Source organism: Sinocyclocheilus anshuiensis, unplaced genomic scaffold (genome assembly GCF_001515605.1).
Source record: "Sinocyclocheilus anshuiensis isolate Anshui unplaced genomic scaffold, SAMN03320099.WGS_v1.1 scaffold723, whole genome shotgun sequence".
Lineage (NCBI taxonomy): Eukaryota > Metazoa > Chordata > Actinopteri > Cypriniformes > Cyprinidae > Sinocyclocheilus > Sinocyclocheilus anshuiensis.
In genome coordinates this window covers 98052-116539 of record NW_015551048.1, presented here as the reverse complement: position 1 = coordinate 116539, position 18488 = coordinate 98052, and the positions used below count along the sequence as shown (strand labels likewise).

The 18488-nt window shown below is 39.8% G+C and overlaps 1 protein-coding gene across 1 annotated transcript in view; it reads left to right on the top strand.

The window, feature by feature from the left end:
* The window catches only part of LOC107661901 (protein Wnt-3a-like), a 12864-nt gene extending 2652 nt beyond the window's left edge, over positions 1-10212 (top strand). The window contains exons 3-5 of the mRNA XM_016451688.1: positions 540-781; positions 7453-7718; positions 8836-10212. Coding sequence (XP_016307174.1) covers positions 540-781; positions 7453-7718; positions 8836-9315 — 988 coding nt within the window. The 3' untranslated portion in view covers positions 9316-10212. The remainder of the gene's footprint in view (positions 1-539; positions 782-7452; positions 7719-8835) is intronic.
* The last annotated feature ends 8276 nt before the right edge of the window (positions 10213-18488 follow it).

The window sequence follows — 18488 nt, the reverse complement described above, 5'->3', positions numbered from 1 at the left end:
TTTTATTTCAGATAAATGCTGATCTTTGGATCTTTCTATTCATCAAAGAATCCTGAAAAATCAGCATATTAGAATGATTTCTGAAGGATTATGTGACACTGAAGACTGGAGTAATGATGCTGAAAATTCAGCTTGGATAACAGTAATAAATTATATTTTAAATTATATTCAAATAGAAAGCAGTTATTTTAAATAGTAAAAATATTTCACAATATTACAGCTTTTGCTGTATTTTGGATCAAATAAATGCAGGCTTGGTGAGCAGAAGAGACTTCTTTAAAAACGTTTGACTGGTAGTGTAATTCTTAATTTTAGGTACAGGATCATATTAAGGATCTACAATATGGTCATTCAGAATAAGGCATTAATATGTTCTTTATAAGTACTAATAAACAGCCAATAAGCATGCTAGTTAATAGTGAGAATTGCTCATTCAAATAAAGTGTTACTGTAATTACTATAGTAAGCACATGCAGAAAAGGAGTGCAAAATGAAGTGCTGGCAAAAACTGCTCACCTCCATCATGTCTTCCTCGGCAGGTCTCTGGCGGTGGGACACCAGTACACTTCATTGGGTACTCAGCCCATCCTGTGCAGCTCAATCCCTGGTCTGGTTCCCAAACAGCTCCGCTTCTGCCGCAACTATGTGGAAATCATGCCTAGCGTGGCAGAGGGGGTGAAAATCGGCATCCAAGAGTGTCAGCATCAATTCCGTGGCCGCAGATGGAATTGCACAACTATTAATGACAACCTGGCCATCTTTGGACCGGTGCTGGATAAAGGTAGGCCAAGAGAATCAATGGGAAATAATCGAGTCATTGTATAATTAAGGGTACATTGCATGTCCATTGATGATCATTTTTTAACAATTTTATTCCTAAATATCCATTAAGAGAATACATATAATCTCTGAGATATATTTTGTGCACCCTGTTTTGCATTTCGCTTGAAATGGTCTCTGTCCCTTAAATTACAGTTTGCAATGTCCGCTTGTCTTGAGTTCAGAATAATAAGAAATTAAGTCGAGATTTGTATACATTAAATTTCTTTCTACAGTCTAAATACCTTAAAAATAGACTGCGTTTAAATTGAATTTTGGTAACAAAAAGCCTTTATGTATAATGCATTGTACAATCTCATGAATAATTGTAACCATGCACAGTGAATACATTATAACACTTATCAATTCATTGTTACACTATGCATTTTAAATTTGCTTATAATTATTTCGGACACCGCACATTATGAATAATTATAATGCATTATACCCTTTAATAACCCTTTAAAATGCATTATACATAATGGATTTAAGTAAAGTGTTACCGTCATTTTCTTCAATTAAGAAAATATTTACTCATGTCCACAAAAAATCTGTTAACTGTGTTACTAACCAAAAACCCTCTGAAAATGTGACCGGCATCATGCGATGCCATTTTCTTCTGCGGCAGACATTTTAAACACATTATGGAAAATGTAAATGATTTTTTTCTATATTTGATCTCCAATGACCTCTTGTCAAGGAGTATATTAATTGCTCATCAACTATGTTGGCTACATTAGTATGGTCTGCAATATTTTTATGATTTTAAAGGAAATTAATATTATAATTTGAGGTTATCAAGAAAATAACAGACTGCCAGCCTGCCATTGAAATTATGAGTCAAAATGGTGAAATTTTTAACTATGTTACCTGTAAACCCCTACAGTTTGTCTATAACATAGTTGACAAACTCAGCAGCAGGAAAACATCTTTTTCTTTGTAATATCAAAATGACGTGTAATGATTAAGCTTGGCAACTAGCAGATAAAAGATCTCAACTGAAAGCTTGTTTTTCCTGAAGTGAAATGTACCCTAATTTATGGAATGATTGAATATTTAGCCTGATTCTTACAGTGGTAAAACTCCATTACCTATGAATTTCAGTTTGTACATTTTTAAGACGGGAGAACAGGAATGTGATCTGCCTTTATCCACCCCATAATGAAAGCTACTTGAAAATCATATTTCACTCAGTGCTTCTTTGTATTCAGTGACTATGTAACATTATGACTTCTCAGTTACAACAAAAGTCCCTGTTTGCACACAGCTCTGATTACTGAGATTACTCTGTTGTTCTGTGCACATTATTTATTTGCCGCTCTCTAATCCCACTCTCAATGGGCATTAGTCAGGTGCACTGGACTATGACAGTTTGTACAGATGTAGTGATGCACGCGAGTAAAGTGGGTGGGACGGGTTTTGTTTGTTTCTGTCAAAGGGAATCCCCACATTTCTCATTGTGTTTGTCCCGGCACAGTAAAGGTAATGCATCTCACAGCAGCAACGCACTGACGTTCCTAAAAGGCATTTCAGAAGTATCTCAGCGTGTGTGTAACACGCACACATTTACAGACATACTTCACCGTGCGCTCAAACGGATTACATTGCCAGCGTGTGTGTTTATCTAAGGTGAAGTTATGAATGTGTTGTTTTGCTCTTTAGTCAGTTGGGATTCTTGTCTAATGCACAAGTCTGTGCATAACACAGCACAGTTTAGGGTTATGTAGATTTAACAACATGAGGTGGCATTTTCAGCAAAAAGTCCTAATCAACTGTTGCTTAACTAGACTAAACTAGATTGCTTCATTCCAGAAATGCATATTTTGCTAAGCATTATTGCTATTGCTCATATTAAACAACTGTAACTTGACAAGATACTTATAAAACTCGAAGTTAATGGCATTTGTTTGTGGGTTAATATTTTTGGTCACACTTTAGTTTTGGGAGAAATTCTCAATATTAACTATTAACTTTGACTTTTGCCTCCATAAACGCTAAATAATTTACTGCTTATTAAGGTAGTTGTTAAGTTTAGGTATGGTGTACACTCTAAAAAATGCTGGGTTAGATACAACCCAGTGCTGGGTAAAATAGGGACAAACCCAGCAATTGGGTTGTTTTGACCCAGCGGTTGGGTTAAATGTTTAACCCAACCTTCTGGGTAGTAACCCAACCGCTGTAACCCAACCGCTGGGTCAAAACAACCCAATTGCTGGGTTTGTCCCTATTATACCCAGCACTGGGTTGTATTTAACCCAGCATTTTTAAGGGATCTAAAATATGCTCATGCAGAATAAAACACTAATATGTGCTAATATGTACAGCTAGTATAATAGTAATAAGCACTAGTTAATAGTGACAATTAATCCCTATACTAAATGTTACCATACATACATAACTATCATGCGATTTATTTATTTTACATAACTTCGTCAAAAACAGAGATGAATAGCCATATTTACGAAAGTAATATGTAATATATTAAAGTCATATTTAATTTTATCATATCCAAAAATAAGACACAAAATGTTGCAGTGAACCAGTTTTTACTGATTTAAAAACAAACTGCTTCATTAAATGAATCAGCCTTTCCAATAAAGTGCTTCATCCGTGACGTCAAAACCCTTCGCCGTGAGATTTTCCTATGGGTTTTTATAATGGGCTTTTTCCAATTCTTCCGTAAAATAAGGTCTGTAGTGAAAATAACGATACTAAATAATGATACTTAGACATTCTCTTGTACAACGTAAACTGCAATCACTCAAAGCCCAAACATTCTTATGTAGGTCCTTATTACAGAAATATGTTTTTAAAAATAGAGTATGGGTGTGTGTAATTTACTTTGTAGAGTTATATTTACCACAGACCTTGTTTTACTCATAAATTGAAAAACCCCATTAGAAAAGAAAAATTAGTATTCCAGGTTTTGATGTAAAAAAGGAGCATTTTAGGCCAGTTTTTGGGTTTGATTTTACACACTGCAAAAAGCAAAGTGACATCCCAAACTACTACATTTTGTAAAAAGTAGCTTGGAGAAATTACTCAGCATTCAAAACAGCTGAGCTGTTGTACTGAAGAATATAGATATGTTTTCAGTTTGTTGCTCCCTAGTACTGCAGTCACTAGATATTGCTCTGGTATGTCTGGTAGATGATTTAATAAGCATTTGGCTTCCTGTTGCTGCTTTTATGCCCTTCTCATTACAAAAAAAAGTTAGATCAATTCAAAGCTGGACCAGTTTAGTCCTCTCACAGCGTCCAGGAGAAATGAAGGGTCAGGGTACGAGGAGCCAGAGCACATCGAGGGGCCGCAGGTGGGATGAATACTGATAACCGGCTACGGCGGGAGGCAGTGTCAGCCGCGCCAATTGCTTTTAATAAACTCTCAAGCAATTGTTACATTGATGGAGAGGGCTTGAGCCCAAGCGGGCCACTGATGATGGGAGGACTGCTCAGGTCTTCTCCATTGTAGTGTTAATAGCCTCTCCATATCCCCTGCAGTTCCCCCTCCTCCGGTCTAAATTGAAGGGGAGATTGGTCAGGGACAAGGGTGATGGGGGTTTGAACCAGGTCAGTCATCGGGGTCCAGGGGTGGCTTTAGTAAACCATTTTGATTGGATTAAAGCTTCTGAAGCTCTTAATAATGTGAGAGGTCAAAGCGGGTGGATTAAGTGCTTTGTTGGGGGCGGTTTAAGGGCCGCTTCGAAGCTCAGAAGCTTTTCACAGAGCTTAGAGAAGAGCACCTCTCACTTTCGCTCCTTTGTGACTAGCGCTGTCACTTTTGCGGAGCTAGTGCTATTGTGCGCTGGTGTTAATGTCTATGGAGCAGACGGATGTGCGTCGGTTTCCTCTTCTGTTTTGTACTGGGCTGAATGGAGCACTGATCTTTAATAGGTCTTCAGTGGCTTGTTACCGACAATCACACAGCTGTCTGAGATCTGCCCTGGCACTTTCAACAGACGTGGATGATGCTTCCTCAGCATTCAGAAATGTAAATTCTCCTATCCCTGTGGGGCTATCAGAAGACGTTCTGTTTGTTTAAGCATCCCGATCATCCTGACATTGGCTCGACTAATGATGTAACTTAGGGTCGGACCTGTTTGCTTGTCTTCTGGAAACCTGTCTGAAAACAGACATTATTTTTCAAATTCCAGACAGAAAGCACACCTTTAAAGGCCTTTACTTTGATACTTTCCCTGACCATTTGACAGCTTTCATTGGTTACTTCACAAACTTATGCATGGAACATCAGTTTTGCCACCTAGCTTTGTACCTCTCATAAATCTGTGTATGTGTTGCCTACAGTGTTGCATTGTTTTGCAAAGGTAAACCGCCTCTCTAGTCTCATCCTCATCTATCTATTTCACAGCGCTGCCTCGGGCTACGTCTGCATCAGTGTCATTAATTTACATTAACCAAAGTGTCAAAACATGGCCTACTGGAATCCGCGATGAAAGGAGAGTCAGCGCAGGTGTTCTAGAAGAGTTTGCTGAACACGCCTTCAGCGGATAATGTTGCCAGTCGCATGCGAGCTGTAATTGGACACCAGAATTAACTTGTTCTTACTGTCACTCAAGATCTCTGTTGTTACTAAAATCAGAGCGTTAAACTGAAAAGCAGTGACTTGACAGACTTTGCGGCCTTTTACATACATTGTACTGTTTTCGTGATATTTGTTCAAAATAGCCTCTCCTGGCAATTTCCTCAGACGTTTAACAAGCAATAAAATTGCATCTGGGTGTGAATATAAGCCTTTTCATTGGAATTCCTCAGGGGCATCCACCATGTTGGCCACCACCACAAAATGAAGTAAAGGAATCCCATGACTCTCAATGCTAACACCCTCAACTAAACCAACTTTGCATGAGGTCAGGCTACCCAGGTTATGACCTCTGCCCTCAGGAGGAGAAACTGTTACGATTTAGGATGTTCTGAGAGCACCATGCCTTTCATCAAATGCATGTTTAACTGTGCCCGGGGAGGTCTGCTCACCAGTATATCATTAACTCTGCCCAAGAAAGAAAGAATGGGGTGTGGCAAACGGAGCTGATGGTGGGACCTTAGCCCCGCCTCCTGCTGGGCCCAACTCACCACACAATATCTGGGCGACCATAAGATTAAGCCAGAGAGAAAGCTCCTTTCACAATTCACACGCCCTTTAGATTGTTTTATGAAACCATTTCAATGGGGATTTCCCCGTCTGCCGACAAGTGGGGTCTGGCCAATGCATAGTTCTCTGTTGCTATGACTTAACTTGGTCCCCACTAATCACTGGCAAGGGAAAATTTCATATAAAATATCGGGGGCCTTTTGTGTGTGTAATTCGCCGTGACAGTGGCAGCACAATAAGGGATTCAGGGTCCCAGCAGGTAACAGGGACCACTTGCCATGTGAGGGTCCAGCAAAGTTAGCCAGAAGGTGGGCAGCAGGGGCAAACTCTTGTCACAAATAATCAGTCTAATCTGGCTTCACCTGCATTCTTTTCTCAGGTAAAGACTCCCTACCACTCTAAAGTGTCTCCGTATCTCCCATTTATCCATTTTTGATCCATTCTTCCTCTGGATATTAATCTGCCCCCACTTTTCCCCGACGCCGTCTCTCCTTTATTCCCCAGACTGGTCTGCCATGTCATTGTCAGCCAGCCGTATTTGACCCACATTTTATTGGCTTCCTGATCATAAAAGACAGGTCACTCAGTGGGTTTTAAATTGAAATTGAATGGCCCTTTCAGACTCGACTATTCGTACCCCCAACTACTATGTGATTTAGTTGATGGAAGCAGAAGTTGCTCGTTGTTTGAGCGAGAGAAATCATAGGCATCAACTGATATAGGTTTTAATATTTTTGCAGTCAAGAACAAAGAAACACTGCATTGTGGTAATTTCAATCCAAACATCCAAAGGCACCAAATCTTTTTGCCATTATAATTAGCATTGTGGAATAAGAATGAACTTGTGGCCAGTTTTGCAACATCATTATCTCTAGCCTTGATTTCTCTAACCAGTTGAAACCTGCAACAACGGAAGACTTGATTCACAGCGTCTCCATAGCCGTTTCCTCTCTCCTGCAAGTACAAGACTGCACAAGACCACAGAGTATTTATCAAAATTACCAACCTCATTAGCTGTCTGTTGGAAAACGCTTTTAAGTTTGTATGGGGCCCTCGTCAGCAAGAATCGTCACAAAATCCCCCATTAGACAGAATGTTGGATCATCTTGGAGATTATAATCAAACTAAACTTGCATTGTTCATTTTTCTAATTAATTCCGAAAGTAACGCGTTGGGTCTTGTAATCACAATACGACAGTGAGTCTTAGCTATGAGTAATACAGGGCTATTTCCCCACCTCAGAGTTGCTTAATTAAGTCTCTAATTATAGACTTGTCAGCCTTGTATTTACCTCATCTGGAAGGATATGCTTGGTCTTCCCTGACTCATGGCATACCATGTCTACAATGTACCTGATTGAACTGTCTTTACCTACAAATTTAACCACACGCTCATGAGTGTTGAGAAGTTTAATTAAGTACTTTTAAGGTAACAATAATATCAGGACAAATAAAAGAACAATTAATAGACATTCTGGGGTATAACATATGTAACAATGCTTGTTTTCTCTGTGCACTTCCATAGCCACTCGAGAATCAGCATTTGTCCATGCAATTGCCTCAGCGGGCGTAGCGTTCGCTGTGACGCGGGCTTGCTCCGAGGGCTCCGCCACCATCTGCGGCTGTGACACGCGGAGGAAAGGACCGCCAGGTGAGGGCTGGAAGTGGGGCGGCTGCAGTGAGGATGTGGAGTTTGGCAGCATGGTATCCCGAGAGTTCGCTGATGCTCGTGAGAATCGGCCAGACGCTCGCTCAGCTATGAATCGACACAACAATGAAGCTGGACGTGTGGTGAGCACTTTTTCCCACTGAAAAGACCAAAATATTTTTCCACTCTAGTTCAGGTTAGTTTATTCTGCTTGCTGGTGGATTCGTTTATGTTCAGAGATAGTATATGCTCAGGTTAGTCTATGCTGCTTTCTGGTGAACAAGCAAGTCTTAGTACTATTTAAAAAAGTTAGGAATGCCTGGTAAGAAACCAATGGAGCAACATCCAAATGCAGAAGTGCTGTCTTTCTTGAATAGCTTCTGTGGTAAAAAAATAAATAAATAAAACTTAAAGTGCCCCTACTGTGCCATTTTTAAGGTTCCTAATATTGTTTTGGTCAAGGTCAAAAAATGCTTTCATTTTCTCAAGATATGCATTTAATATCACTTCATTTTCCAACGATTCTCAAACGATTCTTTCTAAGCAGTTCTAAGATTCAGTTTCTCTAAACCCCTCCTTTCTGTGAGCCTACTCTGCTCTGATTGGTCTACAACGTACAGCGCGTGTCGGAAACGATACGCCCATTGCCATAGTGCCATATTTCGAACGCTCTATAGAAAATATAAACATCTATTAATTACCATACTTAAAGGGTGTGATTCAGTGGAGCCAGCTGGTCCAAATAAACTGGGTACTGAGCCATCTTTCAAGAGCGAGCGTTTGTGAATCCTGCGTTGAACTTTCCCAGATTAGAGAAGCAGTTGTCAGTAAAATGACGGTGAACACAAAAAAAGATTGGGGTTGTACTGCTGTGGTAACCACTGATTCTTTGCAGCCTAATCCTTCGGAAGTGAAAATAAAGCTAATTTACTTTAACAGTGTCTTCTCAACATAAACAAGCTACAGTGTTTGAGGGCGGGTCAAGTTGTTCGCAGCCGGCCAATGTAGAACATATGCAACTATGCGATGCCATCACGGAAGTGGGATTCAAATTACTAATGACTCGTTCTTTCTTTTGGGAGACAATAAATTATTTATCATGCACTTCGGCTTTACAACTTTGCAGATTGTTTGCATTCACATACAGCTACATTACACACTGCATGAACGGCAATATCTGAAATGGTATAATAGGGGCAATTTATTATCATCTGGAATCTTAGTGCTAAGATCAATATTCTGTTTTCCTTTTTCCCCTAGTCAATCACAGACCACATGTACCTGAAATGTAAGTGTCATGGCCTTTCGGGAAGCTGTGAGGTGAAAACCTGCTGGTGGTCGCAGCCTGACTTTCGGGTGATAGGCGACTACATGAAGGACAAGTATGACAGCGCATCAGAAATGGTGGTGGAGAAACATCGGGAATCACGAGGCTGGGTCGAGACCTTACGACCGAAGTACACCTTCTTCAAGCCCCCTACCGAAACTGACCTTGTCTACTATGAAAGTTCGCCTAACTTCTGTGAACCCAACCCAGAAACCGGCTCCTTCGGCACCCGCGATCGTATATGTAACCTAACATCACACGGTATCGATGGCTGCGACTTGCTCTGTTGCGGCCGAGGCCACAACACTCGAACTGAGAAACGCAAGGAGAAATGCCACTGCATTTTTCACTGGTGCTGCTACGTGAGTTGCCAGGAGTGTACGCGAGTTTATGATGTCCACACCTGCAAGTAAGAAACCACCAAAACCAGATTGAACCAGACATTTGGGGTTGTGAACATGCGAGAGCCTTCTGTCCGAAACTTGTGGACTGAGTTGAACTGAGTTGTTTGTGGTTTCACTAATAAGATAATCACAAAAAAGAGATACAGTGGACAGTGAGACACAAAGAAAAACCATAAAGGCTTTGTTCTCCATTGTTGAGGACAAATACAGGCCTGTGGCACAGCTCTGGAAGGGACTTATCGTTTCCAGTCTGATACAGGAGGGGATAAGTGATGCATCAGATTACTAGAGACTCAAGCCCTTGGGACCTTGACCAATTGTATCTCCAAGAAAAGAACAGAAACCTTTCAAAGGGAGAGGTTTTGTCGGCACGTGGCTGCAAACTCAGACGGGACAACTCTGTAACAACAAATGCAGCACAAACTGAATACCAGGGTTTGCCCACAAGCGCCTCTGAAATGTGGTGATAGTTGCATTATTAATGATATCCTTACTACTAACACCATTAAAGAAGCTATTTGTATCTTTTTAAGACAAAGTGCATTCCAACATTCCTGAATACCAGCAAATAACTGATTAACCAATTATTTTATGACATATAATACACTTTATGTTGTCTCTGTGTGCAAGACCAAACACTGAACTTACGTATTAGGTTGAGTTTATTGTAAGTTACTAACATTAGGTTACGAATGCACTTGTATCTGAGTGAATGTCCATGCATTGTGTATATGTCACTGTTTCCTTGAAATGATTTAAGAACTCGTCGCAAGTATCAAGACCTCTTCTAGATAATGTTGTTTAGAGCGCTATTACACTTGGTTTGATTGCTTGGTCCAAACCAGATTTCTGTTGCTTCCCCTTTTCCTGACCCTGCTGGGTTGTGTTCACACTGTATTTTTGGGTCCGAACCATGGTAAACTAGTGTCATCAAAGCGGCAGCTGTTCACCCTGTTGCTAGATAACAACTACGCAGGACAAGGCTGCGAAATGGACAGCCTTGCTCAGTTTTGTACTTCGTTTTTTTAACCCTTGGGCTTCTTTCCGAAGAGTCAACATGGAACGGCACTTGCGTTTGTCTGTGCGAATGTATTGCAAAGGTTCCAAAGAACATCTGCTTGCAGTGCGTCAGTCCTGCTTGTCTGGAAAGTGAGTGAGCCACTGATCTATGTTCTTTATTTTAGATCAGAGCACACACGAGCACATAATTTGACTATAATACGCCATCAAAGGTTCACTTAAGCAATTTAGGATGATTGCATTCATATCTGCAGTAAATGTAACTTGTGGGCTTGTGTTTGGTTCACAAGTATCCATCTGAGTTCAGAAAACTGTTCACATCATCCACACAAGCTGAAATCTGACTTCAAACTAACCCAGTCGTGCACCAGAAGTGCTAGTGTGAAAGCACCCAGTTTTCCCCAAAGATCAATAATCTATTAAAGCTAAAACAAATAGATGCGAGCACTTCTAAATGGAGCATGATATTCATTTGCCTTATTTGTGTGTGACAGTATTATTGATATTTCACAAACAGAGAGGTCCACGACATTTCAGAATGAATATAGGTAATTGTACCTTTATTCAGTAGCTGAAACACTGTTCATTTTAAAGTCACTTTGGATAAAAGCATCTGCTAAATCAATAATATAAATGTACATGCAGGGTCCAAAATTAACACTCGCCAAGTGTCTCCAGTGCATGTATATAATAATTGAAAATAATTATCATTGCCACAGTATCATGACTGGTATATTTTCTCAACTCACCCACCTTTGACAGATGGTGAAAAGTATTTTTGTAATTATTATTTTTCATTTATTGATTTTTATTTTTGTTTGGTAAAAGGTTAATTTTGGACCCTGATTATAAATTTTGTTTCTGCTTTAGTTTTTATTCACAATTGTAACACTCAAGTATTTTTCCCGTTCGCCTTTAATAGCCATAAATGAACTACCCTCATTTATAATGCTGCTAACTAATAACAGGTTTGTTGTTATATTTATGCGTGATATTGTGCTTGTGCATTTGTGTTTCTCTGTGTAAATCTATTGTATGTGTCTTGGTGTTTGTATGTAAATGTGTCCGTATATGTGCATGACTCTTTGTTTTCTTCTTTCTGTGAAAGACACTGTGTAAGCATAGTTAAGAACTAAAATGTGAAGTTTTCTACTAATGGAATCTTGATAGAGTTTGTGTTCATTAACCAAATAGAGATATTCTAACACTTCTGTGAGTCCTTTTGAACAATAGATTATAAAAGATGTAATGTATGAAAATTAAAATGCATATTGTGTTATTAAAAGCCACGCTATATTATGACAAAGTAGCATCGAAAAATTATATACAACCAGCTTTCTGAAGAAAATACATATGATCCATTCACCATTATGATATTACAGTTTTAAAAAATATTTGTAACTAGTAAACATACAGGAGATTAACTATTAGTCGGTATAATATTGCAAGGAAATGTGAGAAGGCAGAGATAAAACCCCAGCTTGTAAAATTCTTTGGCAGAAGTTCTTTTCGCAGATTTTTCCTCAAAGAAAATTAACTCAAGTTTCCTCTTGCCCATCCCACACTGATTTAATCTCTCATCAATCAGGGATCATTTCAAAGCACATGCCCTATTCAGCGTTCCACAAAGCTTTACTTAACATAATGATCCGCTCCTAACTACAAAATCAATACTTCATGTTTTTATGTGTACATCACTGCATCTAAATTTCGATTGTTTGCTTCCACACAGTTCAATTTGTATTCTAAACATGGTCTTAAATTCCAAAGCTTTGTATGGACTAGTTTTATGTTTAAGGATTTCTGGAAGTTCTGGATTTTTTATGATTATTTATTTTACTGTAATGTATATATTAGCAAGAGTATATATTTGCTGACAAAAGATTATTACTTGTGAGGAAAATGTTGTTTTGTGTAACTGTTTTACCAGCAACCAGAATCTGTTGTTGCTTCTTTTTTCACTGACCACATAGGATGCACTGTATGTCCTGCTCTCTGTTATTAGAATTCTAGCTGTTAATGTTATAACCAAATTAAATAAAAATACGCCTCTGTCATTGACTTTTGATTCAAAAGTGTTTTTGCTTCATGGACCCAGATCTCACATTAGACATCAAGTTACATGCCAAAGTTGTATATATAGGTTTAAGGGTTAGTTCAAATCAAAATATGAGCAACAGCAATAAATTATAATAATAAATATGATTAAGTCATAAGCATAGATATAAATAATAAAAATGTATAATTTCTCTCTTGTCTTGCAATCAGGGGTTCTCTGAAATGAGAATGTCCCCTCCTTTCATTAACGTGCAACCAATTAGTGACAGAAATCATGGTTCATGGCTGTGACTGAAACTGATGGCTATTAAAGAAAAGAAAAGAAATACTATGCTCTAACGCTCTGATTCAAAAGGGTATAAATCAATCTGTAATTTCATGCAGTCTTTAAAGGAATTTTACAGGGTTTAAACCTAATGGTAATGTGTCATCAAGTATGACTATCACAGATAATAATTTTGATTCTTGTCTCTTGTGTAAAAACAAACATGATGTGTTTACAGTAAACACACTTATAAAGCAAGTTTAACTGACAAATGGACAGCATCGCAAAAAAAAAAAAAATTGTAATGTAAAATATGCAACTATGACTTTAACTACAGCTTATAATTCATGTCATGACCAAGCTCTGTATTAACATGAAGATACCAGGAAGGGAAAATGAGCAACACAGTGTAACTACATTTTTTTTATATATTCTCTATAGTCACCACCAGGGGCACTGCAAGTGAGGGAAAAAAGTAAATGCATACCACATTCATTTATACACTTCGATAGGTCAAAAGACCTCTTAAATACTAATAACGTCTTCATATATTTATCAAAGCTTATGGGCATCAGCTTATTATTCTTTTGTAACGTATTTTATAGCATTAATATTATCTTAAATAAGCCCTTACAAAAAGAAGTGTACATCAAGTTCATTTTATTAAAGGGATAGTTCACCCAAAAATGAAAATTCTGTTATTAATTACTCACCCTCATGTCGTTCCAAACCTGTAATGGTGTGTTCACACCAGACACGAATGTAATTATTCGCGCGAGTAGATTACATACAAAGTCAATGCAAAGACGCGAATAGAGGCGAATTCACGCTGGGCGACTCGAAATTTGCGACGCGTTTGCCGTGAATGCACGATATTCGCCTCAATCGCGTCTTCCACGCAAGTTCAAAAATTTCAACTCGAGCGGAAAATTCGCATGATGCGTTCTCGCGCAAGCCAATCAGCGAAGAGCTTCTTGACACGTCCAGTTGAATCAGACAATGGAAGAGAGCATCATTGTAGCCGTCTGTTATTATATAGGTCTGGAGCATAGAAAACAATTAAAATCTGTTGTAGTGGTAGTTGTATTTTATTAGCATGGCTACAGAGATGCTGCTATCAATAATAAAAATAATAGTAATATCAGTGTATATATACAGTAATACAATGTAACACACACATTAATGCAGGATCCTAACGTCACTCATCCTCCTCTGGATGGTGCTGTCAACCCAAACACGTTGGCGTTTGGCTTTCCATCATATTTAGGACTTTTTGACAACAGGTACAAAACAGCAATTGTAGTTATCTCCACCATGGATGATCGCACTATGTTTTTATTCGCGCGAGTGACATGAAAAACATCCCGCAAGTAATCTAGAGCTAGTGACGCGATGCGCATATTCGCTTCGCGCCTGGTGTGAACACACCATAAATCCTTCTTTCATCTTCAGAACACAAATTAAGATTATTTTGATGAAATCCGAGAGCTCTCTGACCCTCCATAGACAGCAAAGGTCCTTCCACGTTCAAGGCCCAGAAAGGTAGTAGGGTGTCACGAATCAGGCCTCTGTGGCTCTCTCCGACGGCCTCCGGAGGGCACCCTCTCCCGAGTACTAACGTTCTTGGACTACATTTCCCATACACCCCGTACCTGGGACTGATTACTGGCACAGGTGTTTCCCCTTAGCTTCCCTATTTAAGCAGCTCCCAGACTCTCAGTGTTTGCGAAGTCTTGTATTGCCCCGGCTACATTTCTGAGCGTTTATCCCCTGTCTTGTCATCTCTTGTGTATTACCTCGGACTGTTCTTACTAAGTGTGATTCTCTGCCGCCTGCCCTGCTGTTGACTGATTACTGCCTGTTTAACTCTGCCTTTGATTCTAATAAAAGCTGCAAATGGATCCGCACGCCTCTGACTCTCCGTTACATAGGGACATTGTTAAAATGGTCCATGTGACATCAGTGGATCAACCTTAATTTTATGAAGCTATGAGAATAATTTTGTATGCAAAGAAAACAAAAATTATGACTTTATTCAAACAAATTCTTCTTTTCCGTGTCAGTCTTCTTCACGTTCATGAGAACATAAAGACGATGAACTAAGAGAGATGGACATTCTATGTCAGAACGCTGGCTCCTGCCTCAGCAACATTACAGACGTTGTGGTACTCTCCTGAACTCGGGGCGAAGACTGACACGGAAGAGAAGAAATTGTTGAATTAAATCGTTATTTTTGTTGTGTTTGTGCACAAAAAGTATTATTGTAGCTTCATAAAACTCATCTCTTTCGAAACTACTTGACTTCATCATCATCATTAAAAAAAATAAATAAAAAAATTCTGTCTCTTTATTTATTCCTTCTCTTTCTAGCTTGTACTTATTTGAACAATGTCTAGAAACTTGGTACTACAAGCACTTCCTGTATCTGTTTGCCTTTTTAAGAAGAATCGCTTTATGTATCCCCAAATTGTAAGTCGCTTTGGATAAAAGCGTCTGCAAAATTACTAAATGTAAATGTCTAAATGTAAATAAAATTAAGGATGAGCTACTGATGTCACAAGGACTACTTTATCGATGTCCTTATACCTTTCTGTCTGGGCCTTGAACGTGTCAGTTGCATTGCTGTCTATGCAAGGACAGAAAGCTCTTGGATTTCATCAGAAATATCTTAATTTGTGTTCCGAAGATGAACGAAGGTCTTATGGGTTTGGAACAACACGATTAATGACATAATTTTCATTTTTGGGTGAACTATCCCTTTAAGTAAACTTATGTAGAGTTCATAAGATCATAAAAACTAGACTGAAAACATACTCTCTTAATTTTAGTTTTAAAAAGTATACTAATAGCACACAAATATACTAATAGCACATTTTTTGTATGGGAGTGTTCATTTAATTTAATGTGTATCAGTCTATTGTGAAACAACAGGGCTCGGGTTTGTCAGCTCACCTCTCTGCTTCACTTTTCTTTGTTTTGGTTTCTGCTCTCCATATGGCTCTCACCTGTCTTCTACCTGGTACTTTTGCTGGATTAAACTGACCTCTCAATGCTGACCTTTGCCTGACTTGATCAGAATACCCTTTCATCCTCTGCACTGCTGTCTCGAACTGGTTCAGGACTTTGCGACCCAACATATTTTGTTACTTTCTCTGTAAACTCAAAAAAGTCTCAGTTCAGTTCACTTGGGTCCTCCTTACAACAAACCTGACAGAACATTCTGACCAGTATTGACCCAGCAGGGGATTCAGTGAAGTCATGTTAGGTCAACATGAAGACAAGCAGACAAGGCAGATGGTCATTGGCAGACTACGCAATTGAGTTTTACACACTCGCTACCACCAGTGAATAGAACCAGGTGCTTCCTGGAGGGTCTGGCAGAGGGTAGTCACAGCCTCAGACGTCACTCCCATGGACCGTTGGCTGAACGTCTGATGCATATGGCACACAAAATTGGAAACACCTCAGGAGTTTCGAAGTCGTCATCGGACTGGTTAAATTATACAGGATTTCCGGGAGATGTGTGTGACGCCAAAGATGCCGTGATGCCAAACCCCGTCATGGAAGAAGAAAGCCATTGTGTTTACAACTGTGACGATGAGCACTTATCAGGATCAACTAAATGCTGGATTTTCAAAAGTATGTGAAATATTTAAAGTTCGCGGCACAGAATCTTTAAAGCATGTCCAAGAGTTTTACACACCAGTCTGCTATTGTGGTGACATTTTCATGATACAGCACAAAATGAGACGTGATCTGAAGGTCTGGCTACACGAGACAAGGCGGAGGGTAACAAAAATAATATTTAAGCCATAGAGTCCCCCGTGAGTTTTGATGATTTGGTCTCCTGGACCATCAATTTGACCTTCAACGGCGAGCCCAGGTAGGTCTCAGGCAGAACCACTGGAAATTCCTTCAGTTCCCCTAGTGATGGAAGGACCCCATAATCCTGAGCCCATGCAAGTGGGCAGATTGTAGCTCTCCTTGGAGGAGAAACGGCAAAAGTTGTTCAAAAGGTTGTTCTGCATCTTTACTGCGGTGGACAGGGCCACACTACTTTGTTTGGTAATTGTCCAGCAGGTCAGTTGTTCGCTCCTGGGTAGGTCCACTCTGTGGTCTTCAAGTGGGGACACATTCCTCCAAACTCGTCTACCATCTGGGAGTGAGGAGGTATCTGGCCGCTTTTGGTGTCTGGCCATGGCAGATGATGTCCTTAAGTTTGTGGACGCATGCTCAGTTTGTGTTCCAAACAAGTTTGTCAACAGTCTCCCTCCAACCAGCAGCAATACTGTTATTCCCACATTTTGAAATGTCTCTCCAAATTAGTTCACTTCATTCCTGTTCCCAAATTCCTGTTTGCCAGGGAGACGGCATGGGTGGTTGTTGACCATGTCTTCCGGATTCATGGTATTCCAGAGAATGTGGTTTCTGACAAGGAACCCCAGTTTGTCTCTCACTTTTGGAGGGGGTTCTGTTTGCAGATTGGCACTACTGCTAGTATTTCATCAGTATTCAAACCACAGACCAACGGCCAGACCAACCATCCGAACCAGGATCTCAAATTATGTCTGGTCTCCCACCCATCTTCTTTGAGTCAGCAGTCGGTGTGTGTCGAATAGGCCAGTAGCTGCTTTTCCACTGTCGGGCCAGTGCGAGCCAGTGCTTTCAATGGGCCGGGCGGGGCTAATAGCCTCAGACCTGTAGCACCAAGCCCAAAATCACACTGTGTTTCCACCGTCGGGCCAGAAGCTCCGCAGCGCTTCACTAAAACCCGCCCTTTACGCACCTCTTTGGAACAATGTCACACAACCCCATCATTTCACCACCAAATTTAAGATTTATCAGAAAACTAATCAGAAATAAATCACTGGAACTAGCGAGATCACAAAATGAACATGATAAAAGCGGCTGCTTGTTTGCATTTTTGTTATCTTCTTAAAGATTTAAAACCAATGCATCAATGTTTTACCAGTTTTACAATAATAAATGATACATCATATTGAATTAATTTGTCAGGATTGAAAATTAGTCACAAAAAAATAAAGTGGTATTTACCGTTATTTCACAAAAGAAAGAAGACACACAGCCTACTTATTCAGTTGCGTCCGTTTCTGTTTATTTGCAGTTACAGAAAGTACATCACAATTAGAAAAAATGATCAGGTGTAAAGAGATGAGACTTACTGACAGATAAATTATGTAACTAAATAAATACACAATTGTGATAGCCTATATGATTTGTCTGATTTCTGATGTTTACTATGGTAATGGCTAGCGTGCATAGTCTTTTGCATCGCATATAAATATTTCTGCCTTGTATGGTTATCATAATCCACATCGGCTCGCGAAGAGAAGTTATTTCAATCACTCGCTGCTGTCTGAAAGTGAGTTTTGAGCTAAAATTATTTTATCTCTTTAATGCTGGTGTTATAGCTGTTAACTTTAAGAAATGATCCGTGGCGCTGACGGTCTCCAGACACGGAGAAACTCCACCTTTGTTCATAGCCACTCCTCTAGCCCCAGTAGGCCCGCTTTGAAAAAATCCCCAGCCATTGGCCCCAAGGAAGCCTTGACGAGGCACTATCAAGCCCCGGAATTGACAATGGAAACGCGACTGGCCCTGGCACGCACTAGCACGCCCGCTTTTGGCCCGACAGTGGAAACACGGCTAATAACTCCTTGCTGGTGTAATAGACCAGGTTGTCCATGTTGTGCTGTCTTGGCTTTCAACTCCCTGTTTCCTTCCTAGGGTACTAAAGCTGCTGTTCCTTCGGTCCAGGTGTTCATCCAATGCTGCTGCTGAAGAAGGGCCAGAGAGAAGGTGATAAGGAAAGGGGAAT